This window comes from Furipterus horrens, unplaced genomic scaffold (genome assembly GCF_987537825.1).
Source record: "Furipterus horrens unplaced genomic scaffold, mFurHor1.1.pri manual_scaffold_30, whole genome shotgun sequence".
In the NCBI taxonomy this organism is placed as follows: domain Eukaryota; kingdom Metazoa; phylum Chordata; class Mammalia; order Chiroptera; family Furipteridae; genus Furipterus; species Furipterus horrens.
Genome location: NW_028327200.1, coordinates 49101 through 73879, shown reverse-complemented (window position 1 = coordinate 73879; position 24779 = coordinate 49101). Strand labels below are relative to the sequence as shown.

The 24779-nt window shown below is 41.4% G+C and overlaps 1 protein-coding gene across 1 annotated transcript in view; it reads right to left on the bottom strand.

The window, feature by feature from the left end:
* Window positions 1-16637, bottom strand: part of LOC149990065 (A-kinase anchor protein 4-like) — an 86825-nt gene extending 70188 nt beyond the window's left edge. Inside the window, exon 1 of the mRNA XM_090265679.1 lies at window positions 16578-16637. Within this exon, the coding sequence (XP_090121805.1) occupies window positions 16578-16637 (60 nt within the window). The remainder of the gene's footprint in view (window positions 1-16577) is intronic.
* Window positions 16638-24779: the final 8142 nt, after the last annotated feature.

Here is a 24779-nt window from a genome sequence, read left to right as displayed (position 1 = left end):
AGAGGTGTTCGCCAGCTACAATCATTCTGCGCAGACTGGATGATGTTTCAGTTCTTTCAAAGTTACATCAGCATAAGGCTCCCTGGATCTCAAACATCAGGCAACCATAATGCCCCAAGAATATTAATAAAGCTCCTGTAATCAATACTAAAATAAAATGGAGACCCATGAACTGCTTCAATAATAAAACAATACTTATAAAGGAGCTCAGTGAGCAGCAAAAGAACACAGGTAGATAACTAAAACTCAGGAAAACAAGATACACAAAATGAGAAATTTTCAAAAGAAACAGAAAATGTAAGATAGAATCAAAAATAAATCCTGGAGGGGAGCTGAACTAAAAATATACAATAGAGACCCACCTTGAGCATCTGTCTCACCGAGGAGGGGTGTCAATAGAGGGGCCTGAAGCTAGAGCCCCAACTCCCCACCTCACAGCTCATCCCACACCCCTCCACCCTAGGAGTGCAGGACCCTGAGGAGCTTCATGTCCATGAACAAAATTTTAACAGGTTTGCAGGTCGTGCCAGTTTATCTCTTAAAAAAGATGTGGGAGAGACAAGAGAAAGATGGTGGCAGAGTAAATAGCAGTGTGGTCTGCCTGCTCCCATCGCGGAAGGACTTGGAGTATACACATGGAGCAGAGAGTGAGTGAGAGCAGCTTTCAGAGAGGGCGAACAGGGATGGGAGTGTGGGAACAGCGTGGGAGAGGCCAGTAACCATGGCCTGCACTCTGCAAGCAGAGTCACTGGGCTTCGTAGCCCAGCACCTCTGATGTACCAAAAGGGGCAGCTGCTGACCGGCTCATTAGCCGGGAGCTGCTTGGAAACTGCACTACCACCGTAGGCGTCCTGACCAGCGACATCCGGGAATGGAGTCAGCCAGAAGGTTTGGTGAAACAGTCGGAGGCACAGGAACACAGAGGCCAGCCCTGACTGCAAGGAACTGTGTGGATTAAGACTTGGTAGGGACCCCCGGGGCGGGCAGCCCTGCGCCCATGGGCGCATGCGCACAGAGGCTCTGCCAGACACAAATGCAGAACTGAGCTACAGAGAGGGATGCACATGGGGGAAACCTGAGGGACAACCTGGGATTTGGTAGGGACCATGGTCTGGCAGCCCTGTACCCACGAGCATGCACACACAAAGGTTCTGCCAGACAAAAACACAGACAGACCAGTGCTGCACTTTGGAAGCCACACAGAGACTTTTTTGGAAAAGGAGAGGAAAAAAGGCCCAAGACTGGGCAAGGACTATGGGCATGCACACCAGCTTATCGGCAGAGTAGAGTTGCTAAACAAAAATGAAGAGCACTACAGGGTACCACAGAACCAGTGGAGGGGGAGACCCCAACTCAGTGCAGGTCATAGCAGAGAGCTGTGGCAGACTCACGAGCGAGAGAATAGCAGCCCTAGAATTTAGCTATATCTCCTCACAGACAGAGAGCCGGAAAGGAAGATATGAAACCCATGGAACTCTGACCAGGGCCAGATCCAGAAAGAGATGAAAGCAGTAAAAACCAGATATTACTGGGGAAAATTCCACCATGGTATTTTTCGTGAGTTATTGTTTGTCCTCTCAGTTTATGCATTTTAAGTCACTATATCAGTTGTTATATTATAGTTTATTCCAAACATCATATGTTGCTCCCCCCTTGTATTACCCCACCTTAACCTCCGATCTCCTCTTCTTACTTTGGTCTTAAATTCTATCTTCTCTCCTATTTCTCTCATTCTGTAAGCTTAAATATGAAAAAAAATATTTTCCTCTCTTAGCATGGTTTTCACTCCTCATTCTTAGTATATCATCTCAGATTCACTTCCCTCACCTTTGGGCATCTCTTAAACTTTTCTTTCTTTCTTTTTACCCTCTTAGTCCCATCCCACTTATATCAACCATAGCCCAAAGGTTGTACTGGGGGAAAGCTCTTTCTTTGGTCTGTTTCCTACCTTCTCTCCCTCTTATTCTTATTCTTCTTTATGGTTTTTGTTTGCCTTGTTCATGCTCCCTCTTGCACTAAATATATAACATATAACTTCTGTATAAACGTAATACTATACACTTCCACTCTCTCACTTCATTCTACCCTCTCTGTCCCTTTTTCAACATACAATGTAAATATTACTTACTGTCTCACATTGCCGTGTCCCTACTCACTACTATTATTACTCCTCCACTTTCCCTCTCAAAAGTCATCTTCCTTTCAGTTAGCCAACTCTTATCTGCTTTTCCTTTAGTATAATAGTCTTAATCTCTTTACATCTATGTTAATGCTACCTCATTTGCTGCTGCTACAGTGATTATGGGTGGGGAAATCTTTTGAGGGCATGGGTTTCTTGCCAGGGTTGTTTGTTTGTGTTTTAACATCATCTCCACAAAAGAATTGAACATGTGGTGGGAAGAGTGACTCTCAACTAGTGAGAGGAAAGGTTCCCCAAAAGAGCAATAGAACAACCACAAACACTGAAATACCACCAGACAGCCTAAACACACAGCATAAAGGGAATTCCAAGAGCATCAAGCTCAGGAGATCGAAGAGACTGCAACACTGAATCCCCCAGGTCTCCTATTAACGAAGGTCATACCATGAAGGCAGGAAGTCAAAGCAGACAAATCTAAGAAATAAAAACAAACAAGAAGATGCACCTAAAATGGGGAGACAAAGAAACGAACCCCCAATGGGAACAAATAAAGGAGGAATAGCCAGAAAAAGAGCTAGATGAAACAGAGGCGAGCAAACTATCAGACATGGAATTCAAAAGAATGGTTATAAGGAAGCTCAATAAACTTGACAAACTCAGAGAAAACTACAACGAACTCCAAGGGAATTGCAGAAAAACTCCAGGGAAACTATAAAGAACTCCAGGGAAGCTATAAGGAACTTACTGAGAACTACGCCAGCATTAAAAAGGACATAGAAACTAGTTATAAGAGCCAGGAGGAAATGAAGAATACAAGTTATGAACTGAAGAACACAGTAGAAGGAATCAAAAGCAGGCTAGAGGAAGTAGAGGATTGGATCAGCGAGCTGGAGGACAAGGTAGAAAAAAATTCCCAGACAGTGCAACGGCAACAACAACAACAACAACAACAAAACACTGAAAAAGAATGAAGAAGGTATAAGAGAGCTTCAGGACAACATGAAACATAACACTATCCATATCATAGGGATACCAGAGGGAGAAGAAGGGGAGCAAGGGATAGAAAGCGTGTTTAAAAAGGGAATGACAGAAAACTTCCCTGACTTGAGGAGAGGAAGACATCATGCAAGTCCAAGAAGCACAGATGGTCCGAATGAAGATTAACCCAAAGAGGCTCACGCCAAGACTCATCGTAATTAAAATGGCAACATTCAAAGGCAAAGAGAGAATCCTAAAGGCAGCAAGAGAGAAACAGTCAATAACACACAAAGGAGCTCCAATAAGACTATCAGTGGAATTCTCAACAGAAACACTACAAGCCAGAAAGGGATGGCAAAACATATTTCAAGCAATGAAAAAAAAGGCCTACAACCAAGACTGCTCTACCCAGCGAGGCTCTCAGTCAAGATGGAAGGTCAAATAAGGAGTTTCCCAGGCAAAAGAAAACTAAAAGAATAAACTTCCACCAAACTGGCATTGCAAGAGATGCTAAAGAGACTGCTTTAAGAAGGTGAAGAAAAAGAGAAAGAGAGAAGAAGAAAGGTACAAATGGGGGGGAGCACAATGAATAAGTAACTATCTATAATAACCTTAAAAGTAAATAGATTAAATGTTCCAATAAAAAGGCATAGGGTAGCTGAGTGGATAAGAAAACATGACCCACATATATACTGTCTACAAGAGACCCACCTCAGAACAAAAGATCTACACAGACTAAAAATGAAGGGATGGAAAAAAGTATTTCAAGAAAACAGACATGAAAAAAAAAAGCGGGGATAGCAATACTTATATCAGACAAAATAGATTTCACAACAAAGGCCATAAAGAGAGACAGAGAAGGACATTTCATAATACTTAAAGGAACAACACATCAAGGAGATATAACCCTGGTAAACATATATGCACCAACATAGGACCACCCAAATATATAAAGAAAATCTTGCAAGACTATGAGGAGAGTATCAACAGCAACACAGTCATAGTAGAGAATTTTAACACCTTGTTATCACCAGTGGACAGATCTTCAAGCAAAGAAGCACCAAGGATATTGAGGCATTGAACAACACTCTAGGTCAAATGAACTTAGTTGATATATATAGAGCCTTTCACACCAGAGAAGCAAAATATACATTCTTGTCAAGTGCACATGGAACATTTTCAAAGAGAGACCACATGGTAGGACACAAAACAAGCCTCAACAAATTCAAGAAAATTGAAATTATAGCAAGCATCTTCTCAGATCACAATGGCTTAAAATTGGAAATCAACCTCAAGGGAAAAACTCAAAAACACTTAAACACGTGGCGAATGAATAACATGATATTAAGTAATGAATGGGTTAACAATGACATCAAGGAAGAAATCAAGAAGTTTCTGGAAACAAATGATGATGAATACACAACAGCCCCAAACCTATGGGACACAGCAAAATCAGTCCTGAGAGGGAAGTTCATAGCAATACAGGCTTACCGAAAAAGGACAGAGGAATCCCCAATAAAAAATCTAACCCTACACCTACAAGAACTAGAGGAACAACAACAAACAAAGCCCAGAGTGAGAAGAAGGAAGGAAAACATCAAGACCAGAGCAGAATTAAATGACATAAAGACTCAACAAACAATTCAAAACATCAATAAAACCAGGAGCTGGTTCTTTGAAAAGACAAACAAAATTGACAAACCTTTAACCAGGCTCATCAAGAAAAAAAGAGAGAGAACCCAAATGAACAAAATCAAAACTGAAAGAGGAAAAATCACAACTGATACCACAGAAATACAAAAGATTATAAGAAATTACTACAAACAACTATGTGAAAAGAGATAGGAATGATATGAAACCTGGATGAAATGGACAAATGTCCGGAAACATATCATCTTCCAAAACTGAATCAAGAAGAAACAGGAAGCCTAAGTAGACCAATAACCAAGTGTGAAATTGAAGCAGTAATCCAAAAACTCCCGGCACACAAAAGCCTTGGACTGGATGGCTTTACAGGTAAGTTTTACAACACATTCAGGGGAGAACTAACTCCTATCCTTCTCAAACTACTCCCAAAAATCCAAGAAGAGGGAAGACTCCCAAAATCTTTCTATGAAGCCAGTACTACCCCAATTCCAAAACCAGGTCAAGACACAACAAAGGAAGAAAACTACAGGCCAATATCGCTGATGTACATCGATGCTAAAATCCTCAACAAAATATTGACAAACCGGATCCAGCAGCACATTAAAAAGGTCGTCCACCACGAGCAAGTGGGATTCATCCCAGGCATGCAAGGATAGTTTAATATTCACAAATCAATAAACATAATGCACCACATAAACAAAACGAAAGACAAAAAAAAAAAAAATCACATGATCATATCCATAGATGCTGACAAAGCATTTGATAAAGTAAAACACCCATTTTGATGAAGACACTCAGAAAAATGGGAATTGAGGGAGCATACCTCGACATAAATAAAGGCCGTATACGAGAAACCTGAAGCCAACATCGTATTCAATGGGCAAAAACTGAAACATTCCCCCTAAGATCAGGAACAAGACAAGGATGTCCACTTTCTCCTCTCTTATTCAACATAGTTTTGGAAGTCCAAGTTACAGCAATCAGAGAAGAAAAATAAATAAAAGGCATCCAAACTGGAAAAGAGGAAGTAAAGCTATCATTATTTGCAGATGACATGATAGTGTACATAGAAAGCCTTATAGATTCCACCAAAAAACTACTCTGCCTAATAAGTGAATTTGGCAAAATAGCAGGGTACAAAGTCAATATTCAGAAATCAAAGGCATTTCTGTACACCAACAATAAAATGTTAGAAATAGAAACTAGAATAAAACCCATTTGCTATAGCAACAAGGAAAATAAAGTACTTAGGAATAAACTTAACCAAGAAGGTAAAAGACCTGTACTCGGGAAACTACAGAACACTGAAGAAAGAAATTAAGGAAGATACTGATAAATGGAAGCATATACCATGTTCACGGATGGGAAGAATCAACATCATTAAAATGTCCATACTACCCAAAGCAATTTATAGATTTAACACAATCCCTATTAAAATATCAACGACATATTTCACACACCTAGAATAACTACTTCTAAAATTTATAGGGAACCAAAAAAGACCACGAATAGTTGCAGCAATCTTGAGGAAGAAGAACACAGTAGGAGGACTCACAATGCCTGATATCAAACTGTACTACAAAGCCACGGTGATCACGACAGTCTGGTACTGGCATAAGAACAGAAATATAAATCAGTGGCACATAGAGAGCCCAGAAATAAACCCACGTCTCTATGGTCAACTAATATTTGACATATGGGGAAGAAACATAAAATGGAGTGAAAAGAGCCTCTCCAACAAATGGTGCTGGGAGAACTGGACAGGGACATACAAAAAAATGAAACTAGACCACCAACTTACACCACACACGAGAATAAACTCAGGATGGATCAAAGACTTAAATGTAAGCCGTGACACCATAAAAGTCCTAGAGGAAAACATAGGCAGGGAAATCTCAGATACTCAATGTAGCAACATTTTCACCAACATATTTCCTAGAGCAAAGAGGAAACAAATGGGAGCACATCAAACTAAAGAGTTTCTGCTCGGCAAAAGAAAACATCAGCAAGATGAAAAGTGAACCAACCATATGGGAAAACATACTTGCCAATGTTACCTCAGACAAGGGTTTGATCTCCAAAATATATAAAGAACTTATAAGGGTTGGTGAAGTATGGGGTGGTCTTCGGGCTTCACTTTAAAACTGGATTCTCTTTTCTATCCTAATGGCTTGGACATAAAGCGCCCAGAGGTGTGTGTGTGTAGGGGGGACTAAAATACTCCCCTCAGCCCAAAATTAGTATAGTGGACAAAAGGGCTTCGGACAGGTGTGATGTGTCTTGCACACCCTCTGTGAAAAAAGCCTTTTTCTTTTTCCTAAAGTGGCACATGGAAAAATTGTCTTCGGTAAAGATTTATTTCATTTACTTACAGCACATGGGCATGAGGACTAAGGGAGTAGGAGGTGAGCAGATTGGAAAGGTGCCTGGCAAGCACACAGTAGGTCTGCAATAAATATTAGCCAAGCAGGATTTCTTGGGCTGTATCCTGAGCCCCATTCTCTCTCCTCCCTACACCCTTCCTCTCACTTCTATTCTCTCCCAGAACTTTGACTTCTTCTGTAATGATTCCCAAATGTATTTGCAGCATGGAACTCTTTCCTGAGTTTCACATTCCTGTAGCCATATGTCCCTTGTTAATAATAAATATAAAGTTTATGAATAAACCATGTTGATTGCTAATAAGCCCTCTTCCCTTAGAAGCAGCACTTACAAGAATGTTCTTGACTTTTTATTTGAGCCAGTCCAAGTTTATTTATTTGAACAGTCCACTTCAACACAGGTGTCCAGCTCTAGTTGTAAACTGGGAGAGGAACATGAAAGGTTGGGGAAGGAAATTAACAGTGTGTGTAGGACTGCCTCTGAATTTCTGCTTGTTATCCAAAGCAGGTGTATATTCAAAGATAGCTCTACCCTTCAACCCTTATCACCTTCCTACCACAAAGTCATGAACACTGGGATTGTTGAGAGTGTGGTCAAACATGTGATCTCAAGGACCCTGACAACAGGCTATAAATGCTCCAGAACAGGAGACATATTCTGGTGATAAATAGCTACCTGGCACTTTGTTAAGGCTCCACATGCCTTAACCCACTTAAACATCATTATCAACTCCAAGGTGAGTGCTGACAATAGTCACATTTTCAGGTGGGTTCACGCTGGAATAGTAAAAGTTGCTCAAGATTACACAGCTAGAAAGTAGAGGAACAAGAATATGAACACGTACTGTCATACTCCAGAGCCTCACTCTGTTCATCAAGGTTCCTTAACCCCAGCACGAGTGACATTTGGAGCCAGAAACCTGTGCTGTGGAGGACCTCTTGTACACTGTAGGATGTTTAGCAACACCACTGGCCTCTACCCACTAAATGTCAAAAGCAAACCCCAAGTGGTGACAATCAAAAATGTCTCCAACATTGCCCAATGCCTCCTAGGGAGTAAAATTACCTCCCATTGAGAATCCCTGCTATAGATGGGAGTGGGCTAGTTTAGAGATTAAATAAGTTGCCGATCAATGATAACTAGTAAAGAGTCCAACCTGTATTCAAACCTAGCATGACTTGATGCCATATATTATGGCATATTAATCAATATGGCAGAAAAAACAAGAGCCTCCTCCACCACCACCCCCCAAAAAAAGAAAGAAAGGAGGAATAAAAGAAAATAAATAAGATGATTCTTTTCAAATGATTTGCTTTTGTTTAAAGCAAAAGAAAGAGAACAGAAGTAGTCCCTAAAGACTGTTAAAGAAACAGACTGTCAAAGATTGTTTTAAGAAAAAGAGTCTCTAATGTACTTAAACTTAACTAAGAGTACGCAGGAACATTCTATGAAGCAGTGTTTCCCAGACTCAGCTGTGTATTATAACGTCCCAGGGAGCTTTAAAAATACTGATATGAGTCCCAGCCCCAGGAGAGTCTCATTTAATTGGTCTAGGATGTGGCCAGTGTTTAGGGATTTTTAAAGCTCTCCATGTGTTGCCCGCATGAATCCAAAGCTAAGAACCACTGCTATAAACAATTAAACTAACCTTATCAATTATGCATATTAAATTGATTATATTTCTTTAGCTTAATAGAAAACCAAATGGTTACTTAATAAACTGACTATGTACACTATTCTCAACATCCATTGAGCTACTGATCATCAAATTTGTAGACATCCATAGCATTCTATAGCCAGAAGGGAAGTATTCTCTAGTTCCTAACCTTTGGGCCATCTAGCCTCCCATCATTATTTGCAATAGAAAATGAGCAAAAAAACTTGGAAAGGATATTTGTTATTTCATAATTTTTACAACATCGTAAAAACAAATTTTAGTTATTGGATAAAATCTGGTTTAGAATGGTTTTGAGGCTCTAAACATTCTTTTTATTATTCCAATATGTTTGACTGAGTGGTTTTTTCTAAAAGTTAACCTTGTCTCTACTATCATGAATAATCTAGAACTCAGTAGATGCATCAGTTTCTAATATGTGATTTATTCAGATGACAATAGGGCCTTATAGGTTTTCGTTAAGATAGTCTTCAAACTATGGAAATGATAACCATTTTTCTCAATGAGCTTTCTGTCACAAAGACCAGGGAATCTTGTCTAATATGAACATAACCCTGCTGTTCACTCCAAGTATACTTCTTTTCCTTCCCTGGGCAATCTACACCTGCACATAAGCAATAAAACAGTGTGTGCGTTCTGATCATTTCTCCAATACCGATGACCATTTCTAATCACACTGGACAAAAACTTGTCTAGCAATTTGCATTGATTCTTAGAAGACGGTCATTTCTCAAACACGCATCTAAATGTAGGTCATTTCTCACATACTGATCCATGGAATCTGCAAGGTTCTTCAGAATTAAACAAAAGAAACCAAAAATTATGTCCCGTTACAAGTTATCTTTCAATCACTACTCTGAAGATTAAGGGGTGGGTTTGCTTATTCTGTTTTGTGGTTTTTGCCCATTTTGTTGGGGCTTTTTTGGAGTAAGAAGAAGGCTGGGAAGTATAAAAACCTTTCCCCAGCCCTGTAAGTTTATAAATACCTTTCAAGAGTTGGATGGAGCTCAATAAGCTATGGTAGAAATGCTCTTCAAAAGAGTCTATACTTCCGTAATGGCTACCATTACATTGGAGCCTTACTTTAGACACCAGAACTCAAAATAGCACTGACTCTGGGTAGCAGCAATATCTGAATTTATCTAACACCTAGATTCCCAAAGAGTTATGTGTAATTTAATTACATTTAATTCTGTTTTACTTATACAAACGGTCCACTATATCCTGCAGTTAACTCTTTCATTTAAAACAGATGAGGGCAGAGAGCACAAATGCTTACTTCTTTTGAGTCTCCATTGCATCTAGTAACCTGGTTTATGTTTAAAATATGCTTTTGTGTTCAAAATACGTGCTATTTCTTGGTTGTCAGAGGTAAATGATTCTTGCATCACAAATGATTATTCTCTAATTTCTGCTTTTCCTTGTTCCATTGCTCCTTCTAAACTAGAGAGAAATTTAGACCAGGATAAAGCCTATGAATGGAAAGGATGAAGTGACAAGGAAAAAGAATGGTGCAGATGTGAGCGTGGGTTTTTTGATGACTGTTGATTACTTGACTCTGGCTTTCAGTTTCCATCGATTGGTTGGGGTCGACTGGATTGACTACCATTATGCTTTGTTTCTGAGAGTGAGCATTTTATTTTCCGTGCAGCAGCATGCCCCTCGTGCATAGGTCATTTCCCTGAGACCTCAAGTATCCAGGAAACAGCCAAGAGCTAGGAAATAAGTCTGAACACTTCTGAGCATCCAAAATAGATATGGCCATTTCCCCACTGTCCAAAACCTTACATAAAGTGGTAAGCCCTTTAGAGCTCCCTGCACGTAATTCTCGTAAACTGAACTGTGTGAGTTTCTAACAAGGCATGTTAGAAGCAGCACATTTGTTAGGAGGTTTGCAAAAATAAGGCTGCCAAAGCCTGAGACACTGGCAACCACGAAATGGCACCTGAGAGACAGCAAGAGAGAAAAAGACCAAACAACAGCAACAAGATAGAAAGCCTGACAAAACAAGAACCAAGGAATCAAAACTCAGATATCTGATCATGCCTTGTAGAGGCAAATAACCCTGTAGTTGGACTGCATGTAAGGGCAACATTGTATTCTAATGGGGAGAGATTGAGTCATGGTGACAAAACTGAGAAAGCCAAGAGTAAGATACACCCAGGAAACTGTTGGAGGGGGCAGAAAAGTATGCAATATGCTTTAGATCTATAGCCAACATCGTTTTGCAGTTGTTTTTGTGTTTAAGTGAGCGAAGATCATGGGGGGAAATGATATCTTAATTCTTAACCAGTTAACAGTTTTTAACAAAAAACCCATTCTTATTTAAATGATTTAAATAAGTCATTTAAATATGCCACATCCTCCGTAACATGCTGGATACATTAGGCATTACTGTATTTCGAGCAAAGCATGAAAATCTCTTTAGAAGTGTCGTGTTCTACGAAGTGTCACCATTACAGCAATGGAAGGAGAGACAGAGAGAGAAAGAGATACAGAGAGACAGAGATTCCAAGTTCTGTCAGGGTTATTACAGTTCCATCTTCCTTGCGTTTCTTTTCCAGCCACATGTGCTTTCCATTTTGACATAGTTACTAACACAATATTTAATTCATTCTGCTTTTATTTTATTTACTATCCACCAGACTTATCTTTCCATGTACCTCCATAATAGTCACAATTTTCGTTTTGATGGCTGCCATGTTCCTAAATTGCTTCCAACTTCACTAATTATCCATAAGAACTAGTGTAATAAATAAACATCTATACATATATAGCTATTATGTGCTTTTGTAGTTCTGAATTACAAATGTACCTAAGGTAGAGTAAGAAACGTACCTGAAGAGTGACCAGCTTTACAAGACTGTGGTAAAAATAAGGTCAAAACACTAATCAAAGCCCTCCTCCTAAGATTAGCAGTAATCTAACCCCTGGAGATCTGTTCTCCCACTGCTCTGCATTGCCCAAGATCCTGGGGATTCATTCAAATTCTTCACTGAGAGAAAACTAGGTACTTACACCATCTGGCGGACACTTCGTGACACTGCTTCAGTTAGTCCTGTACCGTGGCCCCGACGACCCCATGCACCTCATGGGCAACATGCACGGCTCTTATACTGGGAACACTCCTTGCCCACCTGTGAAGGGGGCCCGGTGGGCATTAGCATTCCTCTACTAACAGAAGAACACAGAGAAGCTCTGAGAAGTGGTTCCCTGACCAAGGCGTCACAACCAGTAAGGGACAAAGGCAAATGTTTCATCCCCTAAAACAAACCGTTGTCCATTTCATCACATGATCTCATCATGCCAAGCAAAATCTGAAAATATTGGTGGGGGGGCACTATTCGCCTGATTTTTTAACTGTGAGGGACACACTGTACCATATATATAGGTCTGCTTCTGTATCATAACTTTTAAAATATCTTGTGAAAACAGAAAACATACCATATGTGAAATGATGCTCCAAAACACCCTTACACATTATTGGGCTCAAATAATTTTAGTCAGTTGAAATTAACAGTGTTATTCTTTTCCTTTTCATTGAATATATTGGGGTGACACTGGTTAACAAAATTATACAGGTCTCAGGCGCACGGTTCTACAGCACATCATCTGTACACTGTATTGTGTGTTCACCACCCCAAGTCAAGTCTCCTTCCATCACCAGGTACCCTCTTTGCCCTCCTCCACCTCCCTAGACCTTCTCCCCCTTGGAAATCACACTGTTGTTGGTGTCCATGAGGTTTTTTCCTCTCTCCTATTTGCTCAGTCCCTCTACCCAGCCACCCAACCACCCCCAGACAGCTGTCATCCTGCTCTCCATCTATGAGTCTGTCTCTATTTTGCTTGTTAGTTCAGTTTGTTCATTACATTCCACATAAGAGTGAAATCGTATGGTAATACTTAGAGATTAACATAAAAAACAACGTGAAAGAATCGAGTTGGAAATGCAGTCTCCAAACAACACATTATGGAACTTCAGATGTGTAGTTACACTCATTTCCATGTGATGATATGTCACTGCAGCCTATGGCTGTGAGATGAATTCACTTCCTATTTGCTTTTGAAAGTGTTTCTCCAGCAATAACTCTGTATAGCTGTGCCCTCTGCTGGATGGAAATGGGTACCACTTTGTGGAGCTGTGCAGAGATGTGGTGTGTTATAATTCCATCTATTTAGGCAGAAATTTTCATTACTTGAAGTCTGAGTAATATTTCATAAATTAGTTGGCTCCATCCCACGCCATTCCTCACTCATCTTTATAAGTTACCAGTAAAGAATCTCATCTACTGAAGATTCAAAATACTGTTAACGATTAGGTCAGTACTGTTTATCTGCTGATACTGACTTGTTACTTCCAAAAAAAGTACTCATGAATTAATATAATAACATAAATACAGATTAATCTTTTTGGAGTCTCCCGTGGTTCAAGAAAATGCATCATGAAGCCTCTCATTAGAGTATTTAAGTTTGCAAATATCCAAAGAACCACAAGTATCATCCCATTTAATTTCATTGGGCCATTAAGCAAGTGTTCATTCCCAGGTGGTATGCTATGTTTCAAAGACACAGAACCAAATAAGGCATAGCCCCAGTTCTCAGGAGTTTTACCATGGAACAGAAGATGCTGAGAAGGAAATGGACAATTGTGGAGTAACACACGTCATGAACACTGGGCATAGCTCAGATGCCCCTTCATTGAAGGACTTGCTTCAGCCTCAGAAAGCCACCTCACCCAACACCATGCCCCCTTCCCGGGGCTCCTGTCCAGTGACTGCTGCCTATGAGAGAACAAAGGCCCTGACATCTCAGTCTAACTTGGACAACTGAGAAAGGCCGTTTTAGCTCCTGAGATGCCTGCGGGTTCCACAGAGGCTGTTGTTAGGCCACATCCAAGTTCAACTCTTCTCTCTAGCCCAGTGCTTCTCAACTGGGGGTGATTTTGCAGCCCCCCTCCCCCAGCCGCATACTTGGCAATGTGGAAACAGTTCTGGTTGTCACAACTTGGGGAAGGAGAGTGGTGTGTGGGTGCTACTGACATCCAGAGGGTAGAGGACAGGGATGCTGCTAAACGTCCACAATTAGCAGCCCCACCGTAAAGCATTACCCATCTAGGTCAATATGCCAGCAGTTGAGAAATCCTGTCTACCCAGTCCTGCTTCTTTCATTTCCCTTTCATAGGTGTTGGCCCCGAGGTCATTCCTTAATAAACATCCTGCACACTAAATTCCGTTGTTGAGTCAGCGTTTGGAGGAACGGTTACAAAAGGATCTATAACAAGAACCCATTTTGGTTTTATATGTGTGTATATAAGCAAGAGAGTGGCATGTATGTGTTGAAATGTATTAGTATAACACAAACCTGGAAGGACATACTCTAAAGATGAAGAGCCGGTATTTTACAGTAATGGGACCGTGTCTTGTTTCCTTTTGTGCTTAAGTGCCTGGTTTCTGAGATTTGTGTATTTCTTCTTGTGATCTGTTCTGTGCAGAGAGCACATGTTACTTTTGCAACTTGGGGAGGGAAAGTGGGGTAATTGCAAAGAAAGAGGGCATGGCCAATAGTATCAAACATTGCAGAGAGGCCAAATAATGCCAGATAATAGCTAGGAAGAAGCCAGCAGAGAGCCTCGGGGAGGTGGCTGTAGAAGGCGAGGGAATCAAAGTAGGTCGTTTTCTACAGCAGTAGGACCACAAAGAGAAGTTGAAGAATAGAAGAGTAAGGTGCAGGAGATGAAAAGTCGACCAAACCGATTGCCAAGATCAGAGCCTGGACGAGATTGATGCAGACGCAAAAGGGGCTGGGGAGAAGACATGTGCTGATGTAAGACAGAGGTGTGTAATTGGGCAAGGTGCGTGTGAGGGCGTGGGTTTGGATGCCAAGAACACAAGAATGGATTGGCCCAGGCAGAAGCCAAGAGCCCTCTTCTTCTAAAACAAGACGCACGGTCATTACGGAGTTCAGATGGCAACACATTTTGAAGTGATAAATTCTGCAACTGGTCATCTTCAATTTTTCAGTAGGAGGTGAGGTCGTCCACTGAAAGAGCGTCTGGGTGGCGGGACAGGAGTTTGCCAGGAAGGTGAAACGGAAGGGAAACGAGCGACCCAAAGCCCTGCCTGAGAGGGCATGCTCCTAGGAAACTTACCTTTCCTTTACCCAGTTTCAAAGTAAAATCTCAGGAGTGTTAGCACTACCGACATCACCGAGGCCAGGGAACGGGCTCCCAACCAGCGCTTCTCTACAACACTCAGGTGGCAGAAGGCTCCCGGAGGGCTCTAAAAGGCCCACCTGGCAGGATCAGCCACACCTGTACATCTCCACGGGGCTTTTGGGCACTCAGTATCACAGTCTGTGATTATTCTGTGCTACTTCCTGCTTTAGGGAACGGTGTCTGAAGATTTCCTTGCCTTGCCGTGGGGTTTCAAGAAGCTGTACAACCTCTCGCCGGGTCTTCTGGCATATCTCAATCTGATCTCCAGCTGCTGGGACTTCTCCAGAGTATAAAAAAGAGGGCATGTCATGCTGCAGCTGGAGCCTCGTTTTCTCCTAGCTCTCCCGGACACACCTGTCCACCCCCAGGACACGCTGATATGAGATCATTGTTAGCATATGGTCTTAATAGAGCGTGGAATTTTTAGGTGCTTTGTTAAAAGAAATGGTTCTCAACTGGGAGTAATTTTGCCTCCATGCCAAGGGGAGATTCTGCCATTTTGCTGAACATCCTACAATGCACAGGGCAGCTTCCACAACGAAGAATGATCTGTCCCCAAATGTCAATAGTGCTGAGGGTGAGAAACCCTGCTTTAAAGAGTTCCTTATCTGCAAGGACCTTTTCTTTTTTAAAATCCTCACTCCAGGATATGTTTTTAGTGATGAGAGAGGGAGACGGAGAAGGAGAGGGAGAGGGAGAGAAGGAGAGAGATTGATTGGTTGCCTCCTGTATGCACCCCGACCAGGAATCAAATCTGCAACCTATTGGTGCAGGGGAGACACTCCATCAACTGGGCCACCCAGCCAGGGCTGCAAGGACCTTTTTAAAGTCTTCCTAAAACCCATATAAGGGTTATTTTTAATTTGAAATTAGTGTCTAAAATAAATCAAAGAAAATGCCAGATGAGAGTGACGAATGGTAGGATTTATAAATGTCCACAAGATGGCACTGAAACACAGACGAAAATTCAATCTTCTCCAGCCTCCATTTCAGAATGCAGTTTCTCACTCACCCTGGTCAGCTTTCTAGGGTAACAAAAGCCCATCCTTTTTCTAAAGGGCTTGTCACTTTTTTGTGCCTAGTGTTCCCTACCACCAGTATTTTCATGCAAGTGAATTAAAATGATTAATGACTAAAACTTAGCCTGGAACATAAAAAGAACAGGGCCACCTACTCGATCAGCTACAGAATTTGCGGGAGAATCTGCTAGCTTCTTGCCTTCTTTTTAGCTTAACATTTAGCTGGACACCTGGCTAGCAGACATTTCCAAGACTCCAGTACCCTTAGGATGGTCAAGTGACAAAGCTCTGGCCACAAGTGGGATTTAAGCAGAAGTGTTGTTGGAGACTTCTGGGTAATACCCTTAAAGAAGTGGTTCTCAACGAGGGGGGGTGACTTTGCCCCTAGGGGACATTTGGCCATGCCTGGGACATCTTTAATGGTCACAACTGGAGGATGCTAGTAACCTGTAGTGGGTAGAGCCCAGGGATGCTGCTAAATATCCTACAATGCACAGGACAGCCCCCCAAACACAGAATTACCCAGCTTCCAATGTAAATTGTGCCCAGGTGGGCAAACGCTACCTCAGAGGAACAGGGCATGCCACGGCTTCCCATACTTCTCTTCCCACTGGCTGTGACGGTACAGTGGTGCACCATCTTGGTCCATGTGGGCCAAGGCAACAAATCAGGGAGCATGAAGCTACAAGATAGGTGGCATCTGAGTCCCTGGGCCAGTGAATCTACCTTACCACTCTGAACACCTTCCACCCAGAGACAGAATATATACACACACACTCATGGCACTATAGTCCACATACTCGTAGTACTCCAGTAACTGCTCTACCTCAAACATATCTACTCTAGACCTGTCTGTTCTGCCTTACCCAGGAGGCCCTTGGCATTTTCTCCCTCCTACTTACCCCTATTTTTCTCATGGTCCTTCTCCCCTGATGTGGCCTCTTCCCTAAGGCAGATATTTCAACAGCCCCCAACTGATTTATCAGCCTCACTCCATACCTGACCTTTCCCAGAAGATACTACACTCCTAACCACTCCCCATACACCCCCACCTCCACCCCCATTCTATCCATAGATATTTCATTTTACCCCACATTCATTTCTTAAACAGAGCAAAACTACTAAAAAATGTCAGTATCATGAAAGAGCAATAAAAAAATCTGGGGAACTGTTCTAGATTGCAGGAGACTAAAAGATGGCAAAACGAAATATATGGATTGTGGATAGGGTAGAAACGAGTGGCAGTAGAGGCCATTATGGGATAGTTAAGGAAAATTGAATATGAATTGCATGTGGAAGAATGTCCTTGTTCCTAGGAGATGCATACTGAAGTATTTAAGATTGAATATCATGGTGTCTGCAACCAACTTCCGAATGGTTCAGCAAAATAAGGATTATTTTATATAATAACTACATATTCATAAGTTTAGTCAGTTGGGTGCTAGATAGATTTTAGATAAAGCAAGATGGCAAAACATTAATAATGGGTAAAACTGGATAAAGGGTCTATGAGTACTCATTGTACTGATTTTCCTTTGGGTTTTATTTTTTCCCAAAATATAAAGGGCTAATAGAACATCACTTGAAGAATGTTTTTCATAATACACGTGCTTCTGCTGTAGTCCAAAACCAAGGAATCAAGACTTTTCCTGGGTGGGACTTGGGAATCTGCATTTTAAAAGTCCTAGCGCCCCAAGTAAGAAACACGCCTGTGAAACTGCATCTCAGACCCGCCTCTGCCTCCTCTGGTCCTGGATTTCCTTCAGAACTTAAACCTTGACACTAGTTATTTTTGACAATGTTGAAAGCAGGTGCAGCTAGGGATTGGGGGTGGTGAGAAGAGCAGTGAACTGAGGATATGTTCGGGAGCACTCCAGTATTTTAAGATGGGCAGACAAGGAGAATTCCATGAGACATCAACAAGGAAGGGCCAGGGAAGTAAGATGGTAGAAATGCCAGGAGTGCACGTATATACTTCAAAAGAGGATAGAGATAGATGACAAGGCATTCTAGGTGCGCCTGCTCTAGAAGTTGCATCAGGATGAGGAAAACTAAGTTGTTACATCAGTTCAGAAATGGGTCATTTGATGCCAGAGTAGATTTTCTTGGCCAGCCCTCTCTTCCTTCCAGTTGCCAGTATGTGCCGTGGGACTGGCTGACAGAGCCACCTGATATCTCAGACGGGAGAAATTTCTTTTCCAAAAAAAGCAAGGTCTCTGGGAGAGAGATGCTATCAAGCCCCAGAGAGAAAGTTTAGCAGTTAAGGGGGGTTTCCTTTGCTTCTTCCTCCTGCTGAATTCTGGGACGGGATTTATAGTTCTTGGGAGGCAGTGTACAAAACCACCTCAGAGTCACAGAAAATACTCCTGTTTGACATTTGAGAGTGAAGCGGTTGGGGATCATGGAGCCTGGAATCTACGGCTCCTAGAATTGGGTGGTAGTGAGAGTGTTAAATACAAGCTGTGAGACTTGACGAAGGGAAGTAAAAACCTACCACTCCTTCACCAATTGACTCCATCACAGCTGGGGTTTTACAGCCCCAGTCATAAGGGGCACCCTTTCTCGCTCTTACTTGCCCCGCTAAGACGTGTGTGGACCCAGGTATGGATAAATCCTCTTCACTTTCAGTGGAGCTCAGTGAGGCATTTTTAAAAATGTAAAATGAAAGAAGGATACAAACAGAAGTTAACAAAGGAAGTAAAGAACAGTTGGTCAGGACAACGGTCCATTTGATCCATTCTTCCCATAGCAGACGGAGCAACTGCTCCAGAACACAAATCTCACCCTGAAAATGCCAGGCTCAGACCTTTTAAGTGGTTTTCCATTGACCTCAGAAAAGAGTCCAAAATTGTAAATGACACACAAGGCCTTTCTGATACTAGCTGACGTTTGGCTTTGTCACCCATCACTTCTCTTCACACACTCTACACTCCAGTTACCACTTTTGTATCTGTATGGCCACTGAAATCAAGCACAGTAGTTAAGAGTACAGACTCCAGAGTCAGGCTACCAGGCCTTAATCTCAGACGTGAGCAAGACTCTGATCCTCTCTGCCTTCATTTCTTCAGTGACAAAACGAGGCTACCAACAGAGGTGCTTTAAGGATCAGATAAGAGGCCTGCCACAAAGTCAGCACACAATACATGTTAGCTGTTCCTCAACAAACAATGATTGGCTGACTGCCTGTCACGTCCATTTATCCCATGCTACTTCTCACCTAGAGGAAAGGCAGACATGTAAACAGGACATTATCATACGTTGTGATCAAAGTGAGGATAGAGCTGTGTGAGCCAGAGGGAACAACTCGTGGGTTTCCTCCCTCGCACCCTTCCCTCAGCTACATTCATCAAAGGTGTTACTTCAAATTCAACTTTTAGCCAGGCCCTGAGGCTTGAGAAAAGTAAATAATTTCCAATTTAATGCTGGCATTAGAACTTTAGGCACTGGCATAGTCCTACTGCCTGTTAAAATATCAAAATACTTTCATATTGCTTAGCAAATGCCCTGAGCACCTGAAGTGTTCTGGCTCTCGGGAGCACTGACTGGACACCATCAGCGTCCACCCTCGTTCCCCCTATGGCACATGTGTGGCAGCTTGTCCGACACTGTTCTTTTGCTCTCATACCCCACCCCGATGGTAGCAACTCTAGGCACTGTGAGCAAATGGGAATTACCAGTTTGTTCAAGCCAGCATTCATTTGGATATCACCTTGGCTTGCACTTGGGGATACCGCCTGCTCTATGAGTCCTAGGAGCTGTCTCTGTTTGCTTGTTGAGACGCCTGTTGTCTTAGGATAGCTTTTGGCCTTCTTTTGGGCCATGGCCTATGCCTGCAATACTCTTTGGAAACCTGTGCCTATCCACCAGCCTGGCTTCCTTCTAGCCATCTATCTACCCCACGTGAGAGGTTTCTGTTGCCTCCTAAAGGCACCCAATCCATTCTGTCGGTATTACCAGCTCTACGTACGCTAGGACTTATCATGACATGTGGCATTAGGAACATGTCCTGGTATCTATGAAAGAATACAAAGTGAGAGATTTGGAACCAGAGCTATCTGTCCTTGAATCCCAGCTCTACCATTTCTTAACTCTCTGAACTTGAGCAGGGTATTCAGCTTCTCTGGGCCTCAGTTGCCTCACCTGCAAAATCAGATAATACTAATATGTACTTCATAGGGCTTTGGGGAAAATTAAAAGACATAGTAGTGAAAAGCACTTAGAAGAATGCCTGGTACATAGGAAAAGCTCAGTAAATGTTATTATTGCTATTGTTACTATTCTTATTATTTTATATCGAAGCTTTAATGGGCACATTGAGCATATTTTCAAATAGTTTTACCTTGCTTGCCTTTTCGAGTGGCTCAACACCTCCACAAATGTAGGTACGAAAGACATTGATTAGCATGCCAATTTCCAAGGGGAAGAAACTGATGCTCAGCTATATTAAGGGATTAAGTGACATTAAGTGGCAGTGGTGAATGACACATTTTTGACTCCCTATTTTCTGTCATTTTCCCCACCTGGGAACACTGAAATAGGTGGATCATTATTTATTCAATAAAAATTTATTAAATGGCTACTATGTACCAGATATTGCGCTAAGCACCGAGGATACAGTAGTGAGCAAGACTGACATTCTAGTGGGAATAAACAGTCAATAACCAAACAAATAAGAATATAAATGACATATCAATTGGTATGATGAAAATAAAACAGGGTGATGTTTAAAGAATAACTGTGAGAGTTCGGTGAAGGAAGGAAGGCTTTTCTGAGGAGGAGACTTTCATGACAAGAAGACAAGCTGGAACCCTTTTCTTTTCTTTTCTTTTCCTTTTTTTTTTTTTTTCTGTGTGGTTGCCTCTCACTCGCGCCCGCAACTGGGGACCTGATGTGCAACCTGGTAATGTTCCCTGACTGGGAATCGAACCAGCGACACTTGATTCTCAGGCCGATGCTCAATCCACTGAGCCACAGCAGCCAGGGCTTGGAACCCTTTTCACATTTGATATGTGACTGGGATCTGGGAGGGAAGTTCTCACAGAAAGGAACTTCCTGCTCTGGGCCTCCACAGACAAGTGGAAGAAGCAGGAGGGAGGGCTGCAAGTTAAGGGTGGCTCAGGGCCTAAAGTCAGAATTAGAGACTTTCTGGAGAAGCACAAAAGCAAAGAAACTCGTGAATAGTGCAAGGCATTTTCCTTACAAGTATTTATTAAGTCTATATTTTTCAATTAACTTTACTGAGATATAATTTAGATAGAATAATGTTCAGATAGAATAATGTTTACTAATTTCAAGTGTATAGTTTGCTGAGCCTTGAGAAATGTACACATAAACCTGCACTAACCACCCCCCTCTGTTATTATCAAGGTGCATAGATGACATTTCCATAACCCTAAAACATTCCCTTGTGAATCTTTGCAGTCAATTATTGTGAGGTATTTTGTATAATGTCCCTCGATTTGAGTTTACCGAATCATTTTCATGATTACGCCGGAGTCATGCTTTTTTTTTTTTTTTTTTTTTTTTTTTTTTTGCAAAAATGCCGTAGAGGTAATGTGCCCTTCTCTTGACATCATGTCTGGAGGTAGGTGGTGTCAATGTCTTTACTGGCAATGTTAACCTTGATCACCTAATTAAAATGTGACTGATGGGGTTTATCTATTGTAGTTACTCCTTTTCCCTTTGTAATTAATAAATATTTTGTGGGAGGAGTGATATCCCATAAAGATTTACACTGGCATTGTATGAGACCTATGTGTTGAATTAGAGAATATTGTTTTGTTTTATTTAGTTATAGTAGAAGCATAGTCTGTTTCTGTATTTATCAGCTTTCCTCTATTTTCCTCGTTCATGTTTTATGGCTTTGTTTTTTAATAAACACGGGTTCTGAATGAATAGGAAAACAGTGTGAGAAGAATGGAAAGAAACATAGAGAAGCAAACTTGGATTTGAATACCAACTCTCCCACTTACTGATCACATGACCTTGCAAAAGTCTTTTAAACGTAAGCCTCTAGTTTCTCATCGGTAAAAATGGCTAATAACAAACCACGTCACAAGGTTTTAGGAAGAATTATAGCACTTAGTAGTGTCTGGCACTCAGTAAGTGCTCTGTAAATGCCATTTCTTGCCTTCCTTAATATGCCAGTGTTTAATATTGTCATTGTCTTTCTCTGACTGGGTGGCTCTAGGATATAGAAACACAATCAATTTTTAGATGTTTTTCATGTTCTGACAGCACAAAGACTTTAGTGCAGGGGTAGTGCTCAACCTTTTACATGTTTCTGAGTCGCTGGGGAGAAAGAATCTGGAACTGTTTTAGTTGATGGCAAATTCTTACACCTCACTAGTATTTTCTATCTTATACTTCTGCAAAGTTCACTTATTACTTCTGGTATTAGGGGACGTGATTTTCATGGATGTACAAATATATATCATTTGCAAAAGTAGCATTTTTATTTGTCTTTTTTCCGTATTAGAACTATTTTAAAGCAGAATTTTGAAAGGTCGATTTTGTGTTGTCCCTGTTTTCAAGCAGAATTAATGCAATATGAGCTTTGTTGGGAAGATGTACTCCTATGTTCAGCAAGAGAGGAAACACTACAGACATCCTTCTCCTTCTCCCTGATATTTGTAAGGTTTCAGTGAAACTCTGATTTCTCTGCTTTTTCCTTGCTCCAAGTTTTATTTCCCCTTTCCTAAACTTGTTTGATTTGTTCCCTACGTTCTTTAAGCAGGAGCCAATGCATTGGCTTCTTTTGTACTGATACACGTTTTTAGGACAAGACGTTCTCTAAGTACTGCCTTGGCAATATAATGCCTACCCATTTTTGCTTTTGCCTCAAGTTCCATTATGGTTTGGCATGGCACTGTTACTGTATCTTCTGTATCACAATCAAGGAATTTTTTGCATTAATTTTTTATTGAATTTGTTGGGGTGACATTGGTTAATAAAATTACAATCTATAGGTTTCAGGCGTACAGTTCTATAATAAGCCTTCTGTATATTGTATTGTGTGTTCACCACCCCTAGTCATATCTCCTTCTGTTAGGGATAAAGAAGCAAGCCAGTGACTCTCAAACCAGCAGGAGAAAATTAACAGATGAATCATGGAAAAGGGGCGAGGGAACGACATTCTGCAGCTCCTCACACATATCTCTGGGCTCAAAAGGAGAAAGACTGTTGTCACCAAACACAGAGAAATGGGAAGATGTAGCTAGATAACTTGGCAAGTACAGTAAGTTGGACATAGACCTATAACTAGATTACCCTTAGTTAATCACACCCTGAGTTAAGTAGTTAATCACATTAGAATAGATTGTGAACCCGGATTAACCAGTAGTGGAGAAACCGGGGAGAAGGAGAGGGGAGGAGAGCTCATCGCCTTAGTATAAAACCAGTTTACTTTGTCTACTTTGCGCGCACATGCTCCTGGCTGGTGGTGCGCCCAGCTCCGCAGACTCACGAATAAATGCCTCGCTTTGCTGCTCAAGTCCTGTGTACCAGTGATTTATTGTGAGCGTTTCTCACCCTTCCATCACCATTTTTCTCCCCTTTATCCTCTGCCTCCCCCAATTCCTTTTCCCTTTGGTAATCACCATACTGTTGTCTATGTCTATGAGGTGGGTTTTTTTTTCCTTTTTCTTTTTTGGCTTAATTTCTTCACCTTTTCCACACAGCCTCTCAACCTCCCTCCCTTGTGACAGTTGTCAGTCTGTTCTCTACCTGTTTTGTTTGTTTATTTTGTTCATTAGATTCCACATATGAATGAAATCATATGGTACTTGTCTTTCTCTGACTGCTATTAATTTTGACTTAAAAAAACATTACACAGTATGGAATTTCCTCAAAAAACTAAAAATGGAACTGCCTTTTTACACATTGATTCCACCGCTGGGATTATACCCTAAGAACCCTGAAACACCAATTCAAAAGAACCTATGTACCTCAATGTTCATAGCAGTGTTATTTACATTAGCTAAGGGCTGGAAACAGCCTAAGTGCCCATCAATAAGTGAGTGGATCAAAAACTGTGATGCATTTACACAGTGCAATACTACACAGCAGAACGAAAGAAGGAACTCTCGCCCTTCACAAGAGCATGAGTGGACCTGGAGAATATTATGCTTAATGAAATCAGCTAGCGGTGAAAGGCAAATACTATACGATCTCACCTAATACAGGAACCTAATGAACAAAGCAAACAGACAAATGAGCAAAATAGAGCCAGTGATATATAAACAAAGAGCAGACTGACAGCGACCAAAGGGGAAGGGGAAGGGGAAGGGGAGTAATGGGGGAAAGAAAGGGAAGGGTCGAGTCAAGGAGCAAGTATAAAGGACCCATGGTCATGAGCAAAAGGTAAGAACTGACTATGAATGTGGGAGTGGGGGTGGGCGGGGCAGGGGAGAGCAATGGGAAAAGGATTAGGACAACTGTAGTTGAACAACAATAAAATTAAAAATTAAAAAACTAAAAGCATATTAAAATAAAAATAGTACATTGAAATATTATTTATCTTGATTACTGAGTTTTCTGGTACCCCCTTAAAATGTGACCCTGAAGCAAGTGCTTCTAACACTTCACCTCAACACAGCCCTAGACCTGCAGTAACCTTCTAGATGAGTTATGCTCACAACTTCCTTTTACAATGGATGCCTGATGCTCAGATAGACTAAAACTGTCAGAGATAGCAAACCAATTAATTACACCACCTATCAGGAG